Here is a 15,726-nt window from a genome sequence, read left to right as displayed (position 1 = left end):
ATTTTTCTTGACTTCAGTGTTATTTGAAAATTATAGAATTTTAATATAATTTTTATATTCAGGTTGAAGTCTATTTTTCTAAAATTTTTTTATTTATAGAATTTTAATATAATTTTTATGTTCAAGTTGAAAATTTTCTAATATCTCCACATTCTTTATTAAAAAAATACTTAAAAAAATAAATTGAAAATTAATTCTAGACACTCACATGTATTTATACTTTATAATTCTCTTTAACGTCAGTGTGACTTAAAAATTATGGAATTGAAAAAGTATAAGAAACTAAGTGTCTAACCAATCAAGAATTCAACAACTCAATTAATTATAATTATTAATAATTAATTTTAAATTTTTTAAATTCAAAATTTAAATAATTAAAAATTGATTAAGTAATCTAATTAAAAACTTATAAAAACATTCCCCTTCTCTCTCACATTAACCTACGCACTCCAACAACAACACACCCCCCCTCTTCCTCACCGTTAGGCCCCCTTTTGCCACTGCCCTCCCTCAAGACGACCTCAAGAAGCTCGCCGCCAACAAGGCCATGGAGTACGTCAAGTCTGGCATGGTCCTCAGCCTCAGCACCGGCTCCACCGCCGCCTTCGTCGTCGTCAAGTTCGGTTATCTCCTCTCCACCGGTCAACTCTCTAGCATCATCGGCGTTCCTACCTCCAAATGCACTGAGGAGCAGGTATGCTCCCTCAGATCCCGCTCTCTCTGTCCTCAACGACAATCTCCGCTTCGATCTCGCCATCGACAGCGCCAATGAGGTGGATCCAACCTCAACTGTGTAAAAAGCCGCGACGACACTCTTTTCCGCGAGAAGATGGTGGAGGCCGCCTCCGACAAGTTCGTTGTGGTGGTTGACGAAATGAAATTCGTGTCAGGGCTCGGTGGTAGCAACCTCGCAATGCCGATGGAGGTGATACAGTTCTGCTGGAAGTACAATCTGGTTCAACATCAGGAGTTATTCAAGAAAGGAGTGGTGGAGCACGGGCTGTTTATGAACAATTGCAGAAATATATAAAAAAATATCTATGTAATATGAAAAAAACATCCTAATGCTTATAGAAAAAATATCCAGTTATATTTTGGCAAAAACAATCTGATACCTATAGGATTTAAAAGAAACCATACAATTCTTAAAAATATAGAGACATCCACATCTGCAACACAAAAAAATTCGAAAAATACATAAAAAAATCCATTTAATATGAAAAAAAACATCTAGATATTTAGTAAAAGAAACGTCTACGTATATCAACTTACCTTTGTTAAGAAGGACTTTGAGGTCCAACCTATTAAAAAGTTGGCAGAAATTGACTAGACTCTTATTGGTTATCTAGCGAAACTAAAAAAATTTTTAATATAATTTTTGTGTTCAGGTTAAAGTCTCTTTATTCTTTTAAATTTTTTCTATTTATAGACTATCCACAATGGCAAATTATAAAATGCTTCTTTTTTTTAGGATCCATCTTTCTTTTTTCTTCGAGTTCTCATAACTCACCATTTTACTTTGACTACGAAGGATCTTATTCTCTAACTTGGACATCTCACATCTTTTTTTTTTTTTTTTTTTTTATCTTGGTCACTAAATATTTATTTCCACATTCTTTGTTTATCATGTGTTAATGAATTGACCTATGTGTTATTAATAAAATTTTGACTTAAACCCTTCTTGGACTCATATTATACAATACATGATGTAATCGACATTCGGTTTCATCATGCACATCTTGTCGAATTTTTGTATTAACCGTGACAAACTTGAATATGTTACATAAATTTCGCAGTGTATATCCGATAAAACCTTCCTGCTGCTCTAGCCGGTAGCACAAATATAACGTAGGATAAGAGGTAAGAACTTATATATATATATATATATATATATATATAATTCAAGACATAGGAACAAAATAAAATTTGTTTAGAGAGGTTAAGGAAGCGTCTAAGTTTGTGATCATCATAATTTAATAATCTTGTTTGCACTAGTGGCAATGACCATAGTTTTCTTGGACGGTCCCATAGATCTTATCTTTGCGTTTAAGCATAAGTATTAATCACCGGCCAACCAACCAAGCAGAGGTTTATATATATATATATATATATATAAAGAAAACTGAAAGAAGATTGATAACTAAAATTTTCCAGTAATAATCAGTCAACATTTTTCTCTCTTTAAATTTCACTTTCTCTTTTCTTAATTTTTAATCACTTATTACTTTGTTAGTTGATTGTTAGATAAAGAAAAGTTAGTTACTTAGCAAAATCGATTTTTTGCTGTTCCTTTTTATTTGCAAACGAGATTCGGGATAGAAGCACCTAATCTCCTATGAACAAGCTACAGTAAGATGGGAGAGTATATGTTAACAGAAAATGCAAAGAAGTATCATAAATTTGTAATTTCCTTTTTTCTTTGGGTTGTAGCTTTACACTAGCGAAATCTTTTGCCATTAAAAGCAAATGCCTGAAATTAGAATTCAGACAAATATAAATACTATTTATATATTAAAATTAATTATTATATATTTTTATATAAATATATATAATTTAATTTATTTTAATATATATTTTATATTTCAATATATATTCTGTATTGTATTAATAGTTAATTGTAGTAGCTAATTTTCCTATAACCTAACATAGCTGACCGACAAAACATAGTAATATGCGAAATTTCACCGGGAGAGACATTAATGCCTCTCTTTTTCATTGTTTCTCTTTAACTTTTCTTTCTTACAAAAGAATTGCTGGAACATGGCATTTAATTTGGCATGGGGTATCAATCTTATGATATTCTATGTATAACAACAACAAAAAGAAAAAAATGACAGAGATAAAATAAGAGTTGTTGAATCTGGTGCTGAGGATGGTGGTTGTGTTGTGAGCAGAAGTTTTTTCCTTATCAGTTTTCAGAGTGGAGAATTCCAAAGCTCTGCATTTTTAACCTTAGATACACTTTCCAATACTTCAAAAGGAAGAATGTCGCCAATAACAACTACCATTTTGGTTTCTAGATCTACCTTGTATGAACTCACACCTGTGTCGTAGAATAGTAAACATAAGTAACTGTTAAAAAAAGGTATGAAATGTTGGAAATAGTAAGGATTATTGGAGTGTGGTCTCACCTTCCAACTTTGAGATATGCTTCTCCACTTTTCTAGCACAACCATGACAATGCATGGATACCCTCAACACCACTATCTGAACATTAGATTAATATGTAAATAAATCAGATAATCAAAATAAAGATGCTAGAAGAAGAATAACACACTAACCTTAGGCTTCAGTTGAAAAGCCAAAGTCTGTTTTCCTGAGACAACATCCTTGAGTCTTAGTTTGTGATCATTATTGCCACTTGCAACCAAAGGCTTGTTCTCGAATTCATCTTCAGCTTCCATGGAATTCAAACAGAAACAAGAGTTTGATCCTGAAGAAAGACAGAACGTGTCTAGCATCCTACCAAGCTTCCCCATCCTATCAAATCTCAAGCTGAATGCAGCAAAATGCAAATCAGGCTAGTTATAACAATAATACCTTATGCTAAACAAAGCTTAATGAATGTCAAATTTTATATATTGGGGAAGAATTGAAGAAGGGCTGGCACAGAACACAATGAACAGACGCAATAGTGATTTAAGGTTGTCATGTGATGAACACTAAACAGAGGACAGTGGACACTGACCAAACTAAAACCCACTTAAGACAGATGACACCATAAAAGGTGGAACATAATATAACATGTGTCTCCTTCACCACTTTAGCTATGGATTATAACAGAGGAAGAAGCTGTGATCATAACACAGGAACAGGAACTAGCAATCACAAACATTATTTTTATATAGTGCGGTTATGTGATGTGATGTGATGTGAATGTGATGAATTTAATAGCCCAAGATCGGGGAAAAGCATATGTAGTAACATCAAAATTAGTGAACTATTATTATATATAAGCATGGTAAAGAGGTCAAATATAAAGTAACAAAGTCAAGGCATATTTGGTAATACATACAACTGTAATGCAAATTGAAAACAAAATAGCTAAAATAAAATCGATGGCCACAACGTGGTTCAAGTATATAGATATATATATGCTCCCCAACCATGTTTTAATAATATTCAAAAATCGTCATGTAGCAATAGTGCACAGTACTGATTGACATCATTATTATTGAATTGAATAATGTATAAGCACGTATCTAATAAACAGCCGGTGAGAAATCACACTCCACACTCTATCTCTCGAACTAAATACTTGATTAGGAGGGTTTGCATGCTTAACTATAGGGTTAATCAATTTTATATTCATAAGTATTAAAGTGGGAAGTGATAGATTAAGGGTGTGTTTGGCAACCACGTTCAAAGAGAAGAAGTACATTTAGATATCTTAAAAGCTGTAATTTTTGGTTTGGTAAATTTTTTATTCATGAACGCAGAAGTGATTTTGCATTCAAAACCACGTTTTCAAGAAGCAACAATTTTAAACTTCTGCATTTCACCAACCGACTTTTAGCCATCAATACTCAATCTTTATTTATCTTTTATCAATTTTATCCTTTATGCATACTATTGTATTATTTATATTATTTTTGTTTATATGAACTATCTTTTTTTATTATTTACTATTTTTTATTAATTATTTATTTGATATTATACACTTTTATAATTATAATTTTTTTGTATTATTTTTATTTTTTTTAATATAATATATTGATCCTATTAAGAAAGTAAATTAAACAAAAAATTAATTATAAATAATAATAATAAAAATTTATAACATACTAAAAAAGAGTACTAAGAGTTTTAAAAAATAAAAATATACTATATAAAAAATATCATAAATTTTTTTTTGATTTATTTCAATTACTACCAAAATAAATATTTATTTTTTTTATTATTTTTAGTACTCTCTAAAATTTATATTTTGTTAGTTTTAATTAAAAGTATATTTTGCTAATTTTTATATATTATTTTTATTTTAGTGTATAAATATTAATTTTATTATAGAATTAATTTTTTTTTTTACCAAAGATAGGACTCGAACCCGCGACCTCTTAAATGAGTATGGGGAGATTATGCCATTTGAGCTATAACTCATTGGCTATTAAGAATTAATTAATAAGATCTATTCAAATATCTAAATTAAAATAATATACAAAAATTATTTAAGTTGATGTCTATTTTAGTAATTTTGTATCTAAAAGTGATTTTAAATAGTGTAATCCAAACAACATTTATTTACTATAATCCATTTTGATATAAATATTGCCAAACATAAATCACTTAACACAAATTTACTTTTCATCAAAATCAAGTTTACAAAATCAATTTTATTCAAACTTTTATTTGCAAACTGTAATTCAAACATACGCTAAGTAATTGTAAATAATTGAGACTCGAAAGAATCTGAAATTGTTGACGTCTTTTGTCTAAGGCTTCAGTGTATAGTAGTTGCGAAATGGGACATGGGCCAGTGCATTATTGGTCACACTTTGAGCTAAGAAGAGAGGCGTTTTTTGGAAATAATTCATTGATTGAATAATTGCGTTAAATAAAAAGTTTCTTTTATCCACAGGTTGGTCCATGTGATAGTGTCAATCACACTGTCGAATTTGGCAAAGCTACAGGCAAAGACAAATGTCAGGGGGCGTGTCTGTCACATGATGAAGTAGAGTGCTTTTATTTCGAGTTTAATCTGCTATATAATGCCTATACCTCAACCAAAAGAATCAAATACCAGTGATTTGAATTATTGTGAAATGTGTATAGTTTTTGGTTATTAACATTATTTAACATGTAAAAACTACGAATTTTTATTATACCATAGGTCGAATATGATATTCCACCTCTCTCTCTCTCTCTCTCTCCAAATGATATATTTTACCCTACATTTCTCAAGTAAAAATTAAAAAAAAAAGTGAGTAAAAAATTAAACTTATTCATTTCTGACCTAATTGGATTATTGCAAAGTGAAACTTATATTATAAATTACACTAATGCTTGCATTATTTGTTTCTTGCGTAAGAGATTCCTTAGAAAAATAATCAATCATATATACCAAACAAATTATATAAGATAGGAGATAAGACATTTGTTTAACTATATTAATTGGATAAGTGGCTCTTTAGTGCAGTGGTGAGTCGTCACATAACTTTCTTCGTTGCCGCCCCGAGCTTCGACTGATACTTAGTAGGCACTATTTTATAGTGGCAGGTCGTAGTGGTTAGTTGCTTCTGGATACTTATTAATGGAAGATACTTAACGCAATTATATCTGAAATCACTACTTTAACATCTTCTCTATTAAAATACTGATTACACAGATCCATGGAAAATATATAGTTTTTTTTTTTTTTGGGTACTGATCGTTAGCTATAACTTGATCACAAAGCTCTTTATAAATTGGAAATCAATAGCCACATGCATAATTCCGTTATTAAAGATAATACATCTTCATAAAGAATCTCTAAAATTACCTAAAAAATAGATCAATTAAGTAATGGTACTATAGCATGTTTGAACTAAAAGTCTATAAAAAAAACTTAAAAGATAACAAGGTACACTATTTATTTTGAATTGCATTATATTCACCTTATTCGCTTTTTAATTTGAGCGTTGAAATGCTTTTATAGATATCTATCACCGCCGTTCTTTAGAGGCTGATATATACCTCATCCAACCCAAGCCAAAGCAAGTTCAACTTTGGACTAGACGAGCCATACCTCTCCCAAGGTGTACCACACAGGAATATTTGGTGCCGGCGACCTTGGGACCGAAATTTTAAACTAATCCACAATCATCTCTTCTACTCTATTTTTACCTCTTTTGTGTAGGTCATAAGCAATGGCGGAAGAGCAAAATAATCCACCTCCTCCTCCTTACACTGAAGCCGAACTATTAGCTATTAATGAGTCTCTACGGGCTGAAAATTAACGGATGGCCGACTTATTAAACCAAAAGCAAACAACCAAAGTAAGGAGGAAGAGCATAAAAGTCCTAGGAACGACAATGATGATGAAGACATACCTCAGAGGCCAAAGCCGCGGTAGCAATCACCCTAAAGTTGACAGTGAAGAGGACCAATCCATTTTCAAAAGATATCATGAGATTTTAAATGCCAAAAAATTTCACTCTGCCAATAATGCTGAAATCCTATGAAGGAATCAGTGATCTAACATCCATGTCACCAAGTTTTATTCAATGATGTTTATGAACGGTGCATCTGATCCCATACTTTATCATATGTTTTCCACTTTCCTAGACGGTGCTACTTAATATAATTTTCTGGTTTATCTACAGGTTCTATATCGAACTTTGACAAGTTAGCCGACCTCTTCGTCAACAATTTCGTAGCTTCAAAGATTTATGTGCATGGCTCAGATTATCTCAGCACCATAAAACAAGGACAACATAAAAGCCTTAAAGACTATATGACAAGGTTTGCTAAGGCTGCTATGAAAATACCTAACCTCAACTCGAATGTTCACCTGCATACGCTGAATAGTGGACTCTGTCTTGGAAAATTCCAAGAAATCATAGATGTGACAAAACCAAAGATGCTAGCCAAGTTTGGAGAAAGGACAATAAGTCGAATTGAAATAGAAGAACTGTGACAAATCCAAAAAGCAAAAAGACCTAACCCTAGCAGAGAGGAGGACAAATGAAACAAACAACCAAACAATGAGGCAGACCAAAAGTCATTCAAACTGACACCGAAATTCGACACGTATACTTCGTTCAACATCAAAAGAGAAGACATCATTATAGATTTGTTGCATTTCAAATTAATCAAACCACCAAACAAAGCGGGAACCTATCAATATCAACAATATGTGGACAAATCTAAGTACTGTACTTTTCACTAGAAGTATGGCTATACCACAGACAACTGTGTCATAGCAAATGATCTCCTTGAGAAGCTAGCTCAACAAGGCCTATTAGACAAATACATCGACAGTCAATGACAGAGACGAAATGCAATAGAACTCAACCAACATTCAAAGTCAAATAACAATTATAGAGACAAAGGAAAAAAGATAAACGAAAATCCTAATTAACCACGTGGCATTATTAATTGTATTTTTGGTGGTTTCGCATGTGAAAGATGCAGTAACTCTGCCAGAAAGAGGTTGTATAGGGATGTCACTGACTGAGTCCAAACCAACCTTAACCACCAATGCAAATATTTTAGATATCACATTCAAATCTTCAGACTTCAAAGCAGTGGATAAAAACCTGAATGACCCTGTAGTTATATCGCTTTAAGTAGGCGAGATGTTGATGAAAATAAGTCCTTTTAGACCTGGAAAACCGTGCAGACATGTTGTTCTATTCTACATATCAAAAAATGAAACTAAGTGGCAAAGTCTTACAGCCATCGACTGGAGAATTGATAGGTTTCTCAGGTGAGCACATTTTGAAAATAACCCTAGGTGAATACCCTAACTGTAAAACCCTAGATATCCAATACGTAGTTGTGGACTATCAAAGCCCATACAATATCATTTTAGAGAGACCTTCTTTGAATATATTTGGTGCAATTGTTTCTACTATACATCTATGTGTTAAGTTTTGTATACAGGATAACAAAATCGTCATGATCCACGCTGACCAAAAAGAGGCTAGACAATGTTATAATGCAAGCTTCAAAACAAATCCCCCAAAGCAATCCGAGAAATAACACATTCATGCAGTCTATAACTCGGAGAGTTTACCTCCCTTGTGCTAAAAAAATTTTTCTTGAAGTATATCAATTTTGAAGAAACATGAGAAGTTTTATATGCTTTATGTATGCGCACGACATGTGCCACCTTTTCAAATTCTGAAATTTGAAAAGACATTTCTAAAATAATTAATGCCTTTGTGCTTTATTCTTTGTGGAAAACGTAATATTTTCTTCAATGAACTAGTATAAAGCATTGCTCCTTCTTCTCTCATCATTTTTTACTTCTACTTTTTCAAACTCCTACTATTATTCATTTCTTCCTTTCTTCTATGTGAGAAATCTTCCTCTTCTTCACTTATACTTTTTTAAACTCCTATTCTTCTTCATATCTTCTTTTATTCTTTGTGAGAAACCTTCCTCTTCTTCTACTACCTTTCTTTATGGCTTTTCCATCTCACAATGTTAATGTTGTCCTGCCTCTTCTATTGTTGCATCATCTTCCCTTCTAATGGCTCCTTTTATCTTTGCTACTGCAACTACTTCTTCTGCGGCTACCACCATCGAAACCACTACTGTCAAGGACACTAAAGAAATTACTAGTGTTGTACAAGGACATGATGATGATGATGTTGAAGAAATTGCTCCCCTTACTATAATGGTGTCTATTGATTAGTTTTATAATCAAAATGGAACACTTAAGGCTCCAAATCCTGCCATTGAAACCACTGAGTTGTAGTGTAGCTAGGCACTTCTTCCTTTTAAGGAAATGACACAACTTATGCATTTCTAGGTCCTCTTTCGACTCGAGATCAACTAGACTTGATTAATTTATTTTTTTCTTCTTCTTCTAACTGTGTTCCTCTTATATTTTGTAAAGGAGTCAAATTAAAGCTACTTATTTCGGTAGTTGAGTTTTTAAAACTTCACTTCCTAAAAAGTCAAGTACCATGTTTGCTGCTTGGATGTCTAAATTAGAATCGTCTTATAAAAATCTTTGGCATGCAGTGGGCATTTGACAAGCCCTAAAATTAGCCACCTTCAACTTATCCAATATCCCACCTTTGCTAGGGTCTAGTCTTTACGTTTGGTGTCCTTTGACCAACAATTTCCATTTCCATACGGCATGATAGGTCTGACCCTTATAGAAGTTTTTGCCTTAACTGGCTCCCATTGATGGGGAAGCTATTTCTTGGGTTACTAAACTTTCTATGTTGGAAGAAGAATTAGACATTAATTTCTAGTCTTATGTTGTGTCAATCTTTATTCATAACGATATAGGTTTGAAAAGTGAACCTGTCACTGAATTTGAACATGTGGCATTTCTCCTACTTTGGCTAAAATGCCTTTGCCTTTTTCTTTAAATCTATTCAAATTCAAAAGAATAACTATCTTTCATTAGCCATCATTAGGTAGTTTTTGAACTACAACTTTCTCTGTCTTCTCCCCAGAAAATATCCAAACCTTTTCTGGATGGTATTCGACTATCGCTTCTATCTTGGCCGAAAATTAAAAATATGTCTGCAAGAGAAGCTTTCTATCACTTCCTCAACACATTTGTAAACATCAAGTTAGAAGATAGCGACCAATATTTCACCAGAACTTTCACTCGGGTCGACAATCACATCACTTTCTTAAATTCATTTGTCAGTTCGAAATCTGAAGACAAAGCAATTATCAATGACCTGTGGACCTATGTCATGACATCTCAATTTCTCCCAGTTAGCTTACCCAAAGGATCGAGCCTCGCTCTCAAAAAGAAAATGGTCACGTATTTCCCTTAATTTATAGCTCGAGAACTTAGGTTAGTCCAAGCTCTTCCTTCTCCTCTCTCCCTTGAAGCTGAAGTACAAATAGAGGTTTCTAATATATGAGTTTAATAGTATTTTGGAGTTAAACCATCAAAGAATGTCAAAGCAGTACCATCGAGCCAATGTAGCAAAGCGCTTTCTTTTAACTCCTGCCTTCGAGGATTGAGGGTCAACATATTTTTCTACTCACAATGCAATTCTCAATTGCAACTTCTCTGATTTGGTTCTTCTTCCTTTGCACTCCTCTTTTTATTTATTAAGCTTTTCAATTTGTTGTATTTTATCAGCTAATTGAGCCAAGTTGAGAAACTTTAGGTTTACTAGTTTTTTTGCGAATATTAAAGTCGGGGCCTTTGATTTCCATTTTGACTGCGTCGGGTCTAGGAATAGGAGTGAAACACTTGTTTTTTATATTCTTAAAACGTATAAGGTAGTCATTAAATGATCCTGCTTTGTCTCTCTTGATTGTAAACAAGTCAGACATACTTACCTTTAATTATCCTCTGAAAAATTATTCATAAAAAACTTCTGTCTAATTGCACCCAACTATAAATTAAATTGGGTTACAAATTTGTAAAAATATTTTTTTTGTAAATAAAGAAGGAAAGTATGTCATCTATAAATATTTATTACTAGTTAACTCTCCTATTTCAAAGAAGGCTGATTTGTCACTCTTGTGTTAAACCTGGCTTTATTCAAAATTTGGTCGACAATTTGAGTTATGTTTTGACCATAAGCTTAGCCAACATTATTTTACCATGCCTCATTAATCATCCTATTAGGATCATTTCCCCTTTGTAAGACTACCGGGAGATTGTTTAGAGGTACACCCCCATATGGGGTATAACATGATTGAATGGTCGATTAATTATCACTGCAATGTCATCGACGCGTCGAACAACTTGCTATATCCTTGCATTATTATTCTCAATCATAGGATTCAAGACAATACTTTGTATAAGTATATTAACTAGATCATGGTGGCTATCATCTATTCATTGCCTAAACATAACTAAGGATTCGACTCTGTTAGGAAGAGCTGTTCTGGCATATATTTGCCTCAGCATTTATGGAAAAGCATATCCTCTAATATTCATTATCGACACACCTCACGGTAACGATCCTAAGCCTTATGTTCAAGGGATACTTGACATAGTTGGTTGCAAAAGTGTCGGTATAGATCCTAAATATGGAGTGTTATTCATTAAATATTGATAGGCACTATAATTAAACTCATTAGGGTTATAACCTCCATGTGCATCCATTAAAGGGTATATTGGAGATGGCAAGGGTTTATATAGAGGATTATTTCGTATTGAAGAAACCTCTCCTATCCTTGGAGTTTGGTTGCCTTCATAGAGTGGGGAGTAATTTGGTGACAATTCATAAGAAGGCCACGTGGTAGGTGTAGTTACGGAATTTCTCCGGGAACAACTACTAGGGTTGTTCTTCGGCTTTCACTAATGGCTGGGGAGGCTATTCTGACCTCTGTGTATCTCATGCTAGTCTCCTCAATATGTCCAGCTTCTCCATTCGACCCTTTTGTTGAAGTAGATGCTCTGTCAAACATATTTATTATTTTATCACTTTGTAATCGCATGCAAAGTTAGGTACTAAACTCAGTCCAAGGACCCATTGGGCATGCCAATTTGTTTTGCTTAACTTTTGTTCGACATCAACATAAGTGTCAATCAAGCTTGTATCAATTATCTTGATGACACGTCATTTTAAATAATTTTTAAAGTTCTTTTTCATTTACTTTCTTAGGTTTTAATTAAATTTATTATGTTTTCTAAAGAAATTTAATAAATAATCAAATATTTGGAGTTGAGATAGTATTTTTATATTTTTAAGAGTTTTTGGCTAAAAAACAAGCAAGAATTAAAATTTTTCACAAAGAAAATACAAGTACAGAGAAGCGTGGCGTAAGGAAGAGAAAGCATGCCCTAAGGAACAAGGAAATAGACCAAGCTCCACGCCTAGCGGACAAGGAAGCACGCCTGGCGAAAGACCCCTAGGCCTGACGGCCTCTTCTCACGCCCGGTGGACCTCTTTGCAGCATTCCCTTACGCTCGACGTCCTAGTTTCCACGTCCGACAGACTTGCCTCACTTGGAAGTGTGTTTTTTTGACTTTTTGCTCAACTTTCTCTAATATAAGTCCGACTTAAAGTTATTACAACTCTCAGAAAGCAATAATTAAGGTCCAAGCTTAGTTATCCACATCATCAGAAGCCTTAATGACTTTCAAACATTGAAGACTCTAGAAGATTAGTTATTAATTCTTTCTAGAAACATAAGAGATTTGGTTGTTAGGATTTGATTTGAATTATGGCTTTGAATTTGAAATTGAAGTTAGTAAGTAGTTATCTTATCTTTCTCTCCGAGAGATAAGATTTGGATAGTTTGAATTTGAATTCTAAAATTTAGGATATAAATAAGTGAACCATATTCACAAAGAAGGATTCCATTCCTCAGCATATCTTCTTGTTTTTTTTCACTTGTCCAAGAAGTTGTGGATGAAGAAATCCTTGAAGATCCTTCATATCCCAGGGATTCTAAAGCTAAAGAGGAACTGGACAATGCATGCTTCATAGAAGATAACATTGATAGGTGCTGTGAAACACCCCAACTACCAACCTAAAAAACTCAACGTCAAGCTAGTGACGATAAAGAAGCGCTTGTTGGGAGGCAACCCAACTATGGTTAGTATTTTCTTTTTCATTCTTGTTTCTTTCAGTTAAGAGACCTTAGTCATCATCATTATTTTCTTCTCCTTATTCCTCATCTTTTGCATACATATTTACCTTCTTTTGATTTACGTACTTACCTTTCAACAAAAAAAATTGGGGTTATACGCCAGGTGGCTATGCTCACACACCTGGCGTATGAACCAGGAAAGCTCTCAGGGGAGTATGCATGCAAGTAGTGACGGATCCATAAAATTTTGATAATGGAGGCAGAATATATATAATATGATAATAATTTTTATAAAAAATATTATATGCACATAAAAAATTAACTACCAAATTATTTATGTATAAATACATGAACTTTTTAATCATTTTTAATATATATTTTGTATTTAAATATATATTCTTACGAATTATTATTTTTTAGGCACGTGTAGCATAACTATAACTACTACTACTACTATTATTATTATTATTATTATTATTATTATTATTATTATTATTATTATTATTATTATTATATAGAATATGATCAATCTTTAAAATATCTATTTATCAAATTAAAATATTAAAACACTAATTTAAATAATAACATATAATTTAAAATTTTATTTTTTTTAAGTTTTATATTTTAAAAAGATTGAATAACCTTTTTCTTAACAATACAATTGAAATATCTTTTTATCTACATATATCACTAAATGATCATTTAAAAATTCACATCCCATACAATTAGGTTTTGATGATATTCATAATTCAAAAAGTTCTTTCAATTAATGCAGTTGTCATAGAAAAACTAAAAATAACTTTAAAAGAGGAAACATCAATGGATCAAAAATATTCTTTTAAGTCGATTTCTAAAAAAGAATATTAATCTCATTTAAATTTAAAAATTGATCATTATAACACATTCAATATGAAATTCTCAAATTGAATATCAAGTTTCAAAAATTGAGTAAAATTTTATTGTGGGGTCAAAATCAATAATTTAATGGGCAAATAAATATTATTATTATATACTACTTAAAAAAAAATTTCAAATTGTAGTGGGGGCGCTTGCCCCCACACCCTTATATGTAGAACCGTCCCTGCATGCAAGGATGCTCTTCGTTCTTAACTGACGTCGGGCGTTTTCAAATTAAATACCCCTCATTTAAAATCATGTTGATTAGGGTTTTATCTTATTCTTTCTTTTTCATGCATGTATGCTTTTGTCCATGATTTACATCCATTATTTTGCCAATCTTTAAATTTAATGTAAATCTTCAAGTTTAGTGTAAACCATTAAGTTTAGTGTTGGTAACACCATGGATCATAAAAAACCGGCACAAGAAGTAATGATGATAACTGAATAGACTTGGGTAAGATTAGAATAAGATGAATCCTCTCTACTGGTGGTTAGTTATTTTCTTTCTCCTTTACTTTCATCCATTCTATTTTAGTTTTCCTTGTTTTTCTCTTTTATTTACTTTTTTCTTCCCTGCATGCATTGTATATTCTATCCTTTTTTTTCTTTCTCTTCTCTAAAAACTTAAAATTTGAATGCTTGTTCCTCTAGTAACTATTTTTATGGAGGACATCTTAATAAAAAGATTGAATTAAATAATTCAAAAATAAACAGTAGAAGTGCTTAAGTATATGTGGTTACATTTGAACAAATATGAAATGCTTGAATCTTGAGGAAACAGAAAAAGAATCTTTAAGAACGGAGATTTAAAGTATTGTGAGAATTAGATCATCATCAATTACTTGAAGCAATTTCAAATTCCAAAAAAAAGTTTGGAAAGATCAAAGAAATTAAAAGTTCCAAGGCTCTAAGCACCAATGATTAGGGCCTAGTTATGTGCCTGTGATGTTTCTGTTTTAAGGAAAGATTTGGGTTGAAAAATCTGAGGGGTGCTTTATCACCCGATAACTTGGGCCAACTGGACCAAAATTATTGATTGAAAGTCCGCTTTAAGAGTTGCCTTAAGACAAAATATTAAAAAGTCCAAAGAGACTCTAGACATCGATGTCTGTATCAAAACCCTAATTACGTACTTGTGGTGTGACTGTGTCAAGGAAATGCTTAGATAATTAGACCCGAAGGGTGTTTATTACCCAGTAAGTTGGACCAATTGGCCCGAGATTATTGATTGAAAATCCGTTAAGAGCTACCTTGTGACAAAATACTAAGAGTCAAAAGTCCACGAAGATCTTTTTCCTAACACAAATAAAAAATAAACTGCCTTTAAGTCGTACAAATTCAAAATAATTTTCATAACACAATTCGAATTTCAGTTTTGAAAATTCCTAAATCCTAAGTATGCAAGATTCATGAAGGATAAGAGTAGCCGAATGTATCCACAACAACTATCATAAATTTCACTTTTGTTTTTAACCTTAAAAGCTTTTCAAATCTTTTTCATTAAGCTAAACTCCGTTTATCTTTCTTTTTACTTGAGGACAAGTAAAGTTTTAAGTTTGGGGTTGTGATGATACGTCATCTTAAGTGAATTTTAAAGTTCTTTTTCATTTACTTTCTTAGATTTTAATTGAATTTATTATATTTTCTAAAAGA

The 15,726-nt window shown here is 32.3% G+C and overlaps 1 protein-coding gene and 1 pseudogene across 1 annotated transcript; one reads left to right on the top strand and one right to left on the bottom strand.

The window, feature by feature from the left end:
• The first annotated feature begins 258 nt into the window (after window positions 1-258).
• Window positions 259-8,267, top strand: LOC130965968 (probable ribose-5-phosphate isomerase 3, chloroplastic; annotated as a pseudogene).
• On the bottom strand, window positions 2,681-3,931 carry LOC130970181 (protein SODIUM POTASSIUM ROOT DEFECTIVE 2-like). Its single transcript, XM_057896173.1, has 4 exons — window positions 3,689-3,931; window positions 3,282-3,495; window positions 3,132-3,207; window positions 2,681-3,043 (listed from the first exon to the last, which is right to left on the bottom strand). Exons 2-4 carry the CDS (start codon window positions 3,477-3,479, stop codon window positions 2,916-2,918), a joined length of 402 nt encoding a protein of 133 aa, XP_057752156.1. The 5' UTR covers window positions 3,480-3,495; window positions 3,689-3,931; the 3' UTR covers window positions 2,681-2,915.
• Window positions 8,268-15,726: the final 7,459 nt, after the last annotated feature.

This window comes from Arachis stenosperma, chromosome 3, assembly GCF_014773155.1.
Source record: "Arachis stenosperma cultivar V10309 chromosome 3, arast.V10309.gnm1.PFL2, whole genome shotgun sequence".
NCBI classification, from domain to species: domain Eukaryota; kingdom Viridiplantae; phylum Streptophyta; class Magnoliopsida; order Fabales; family Fabaceae; genus Arachis; species Arachis stenosperma.
Note: the sequence above shows the minus strand (reverse complement) of the source record. Positions and strands in the feature narration are given on the sequence as shown.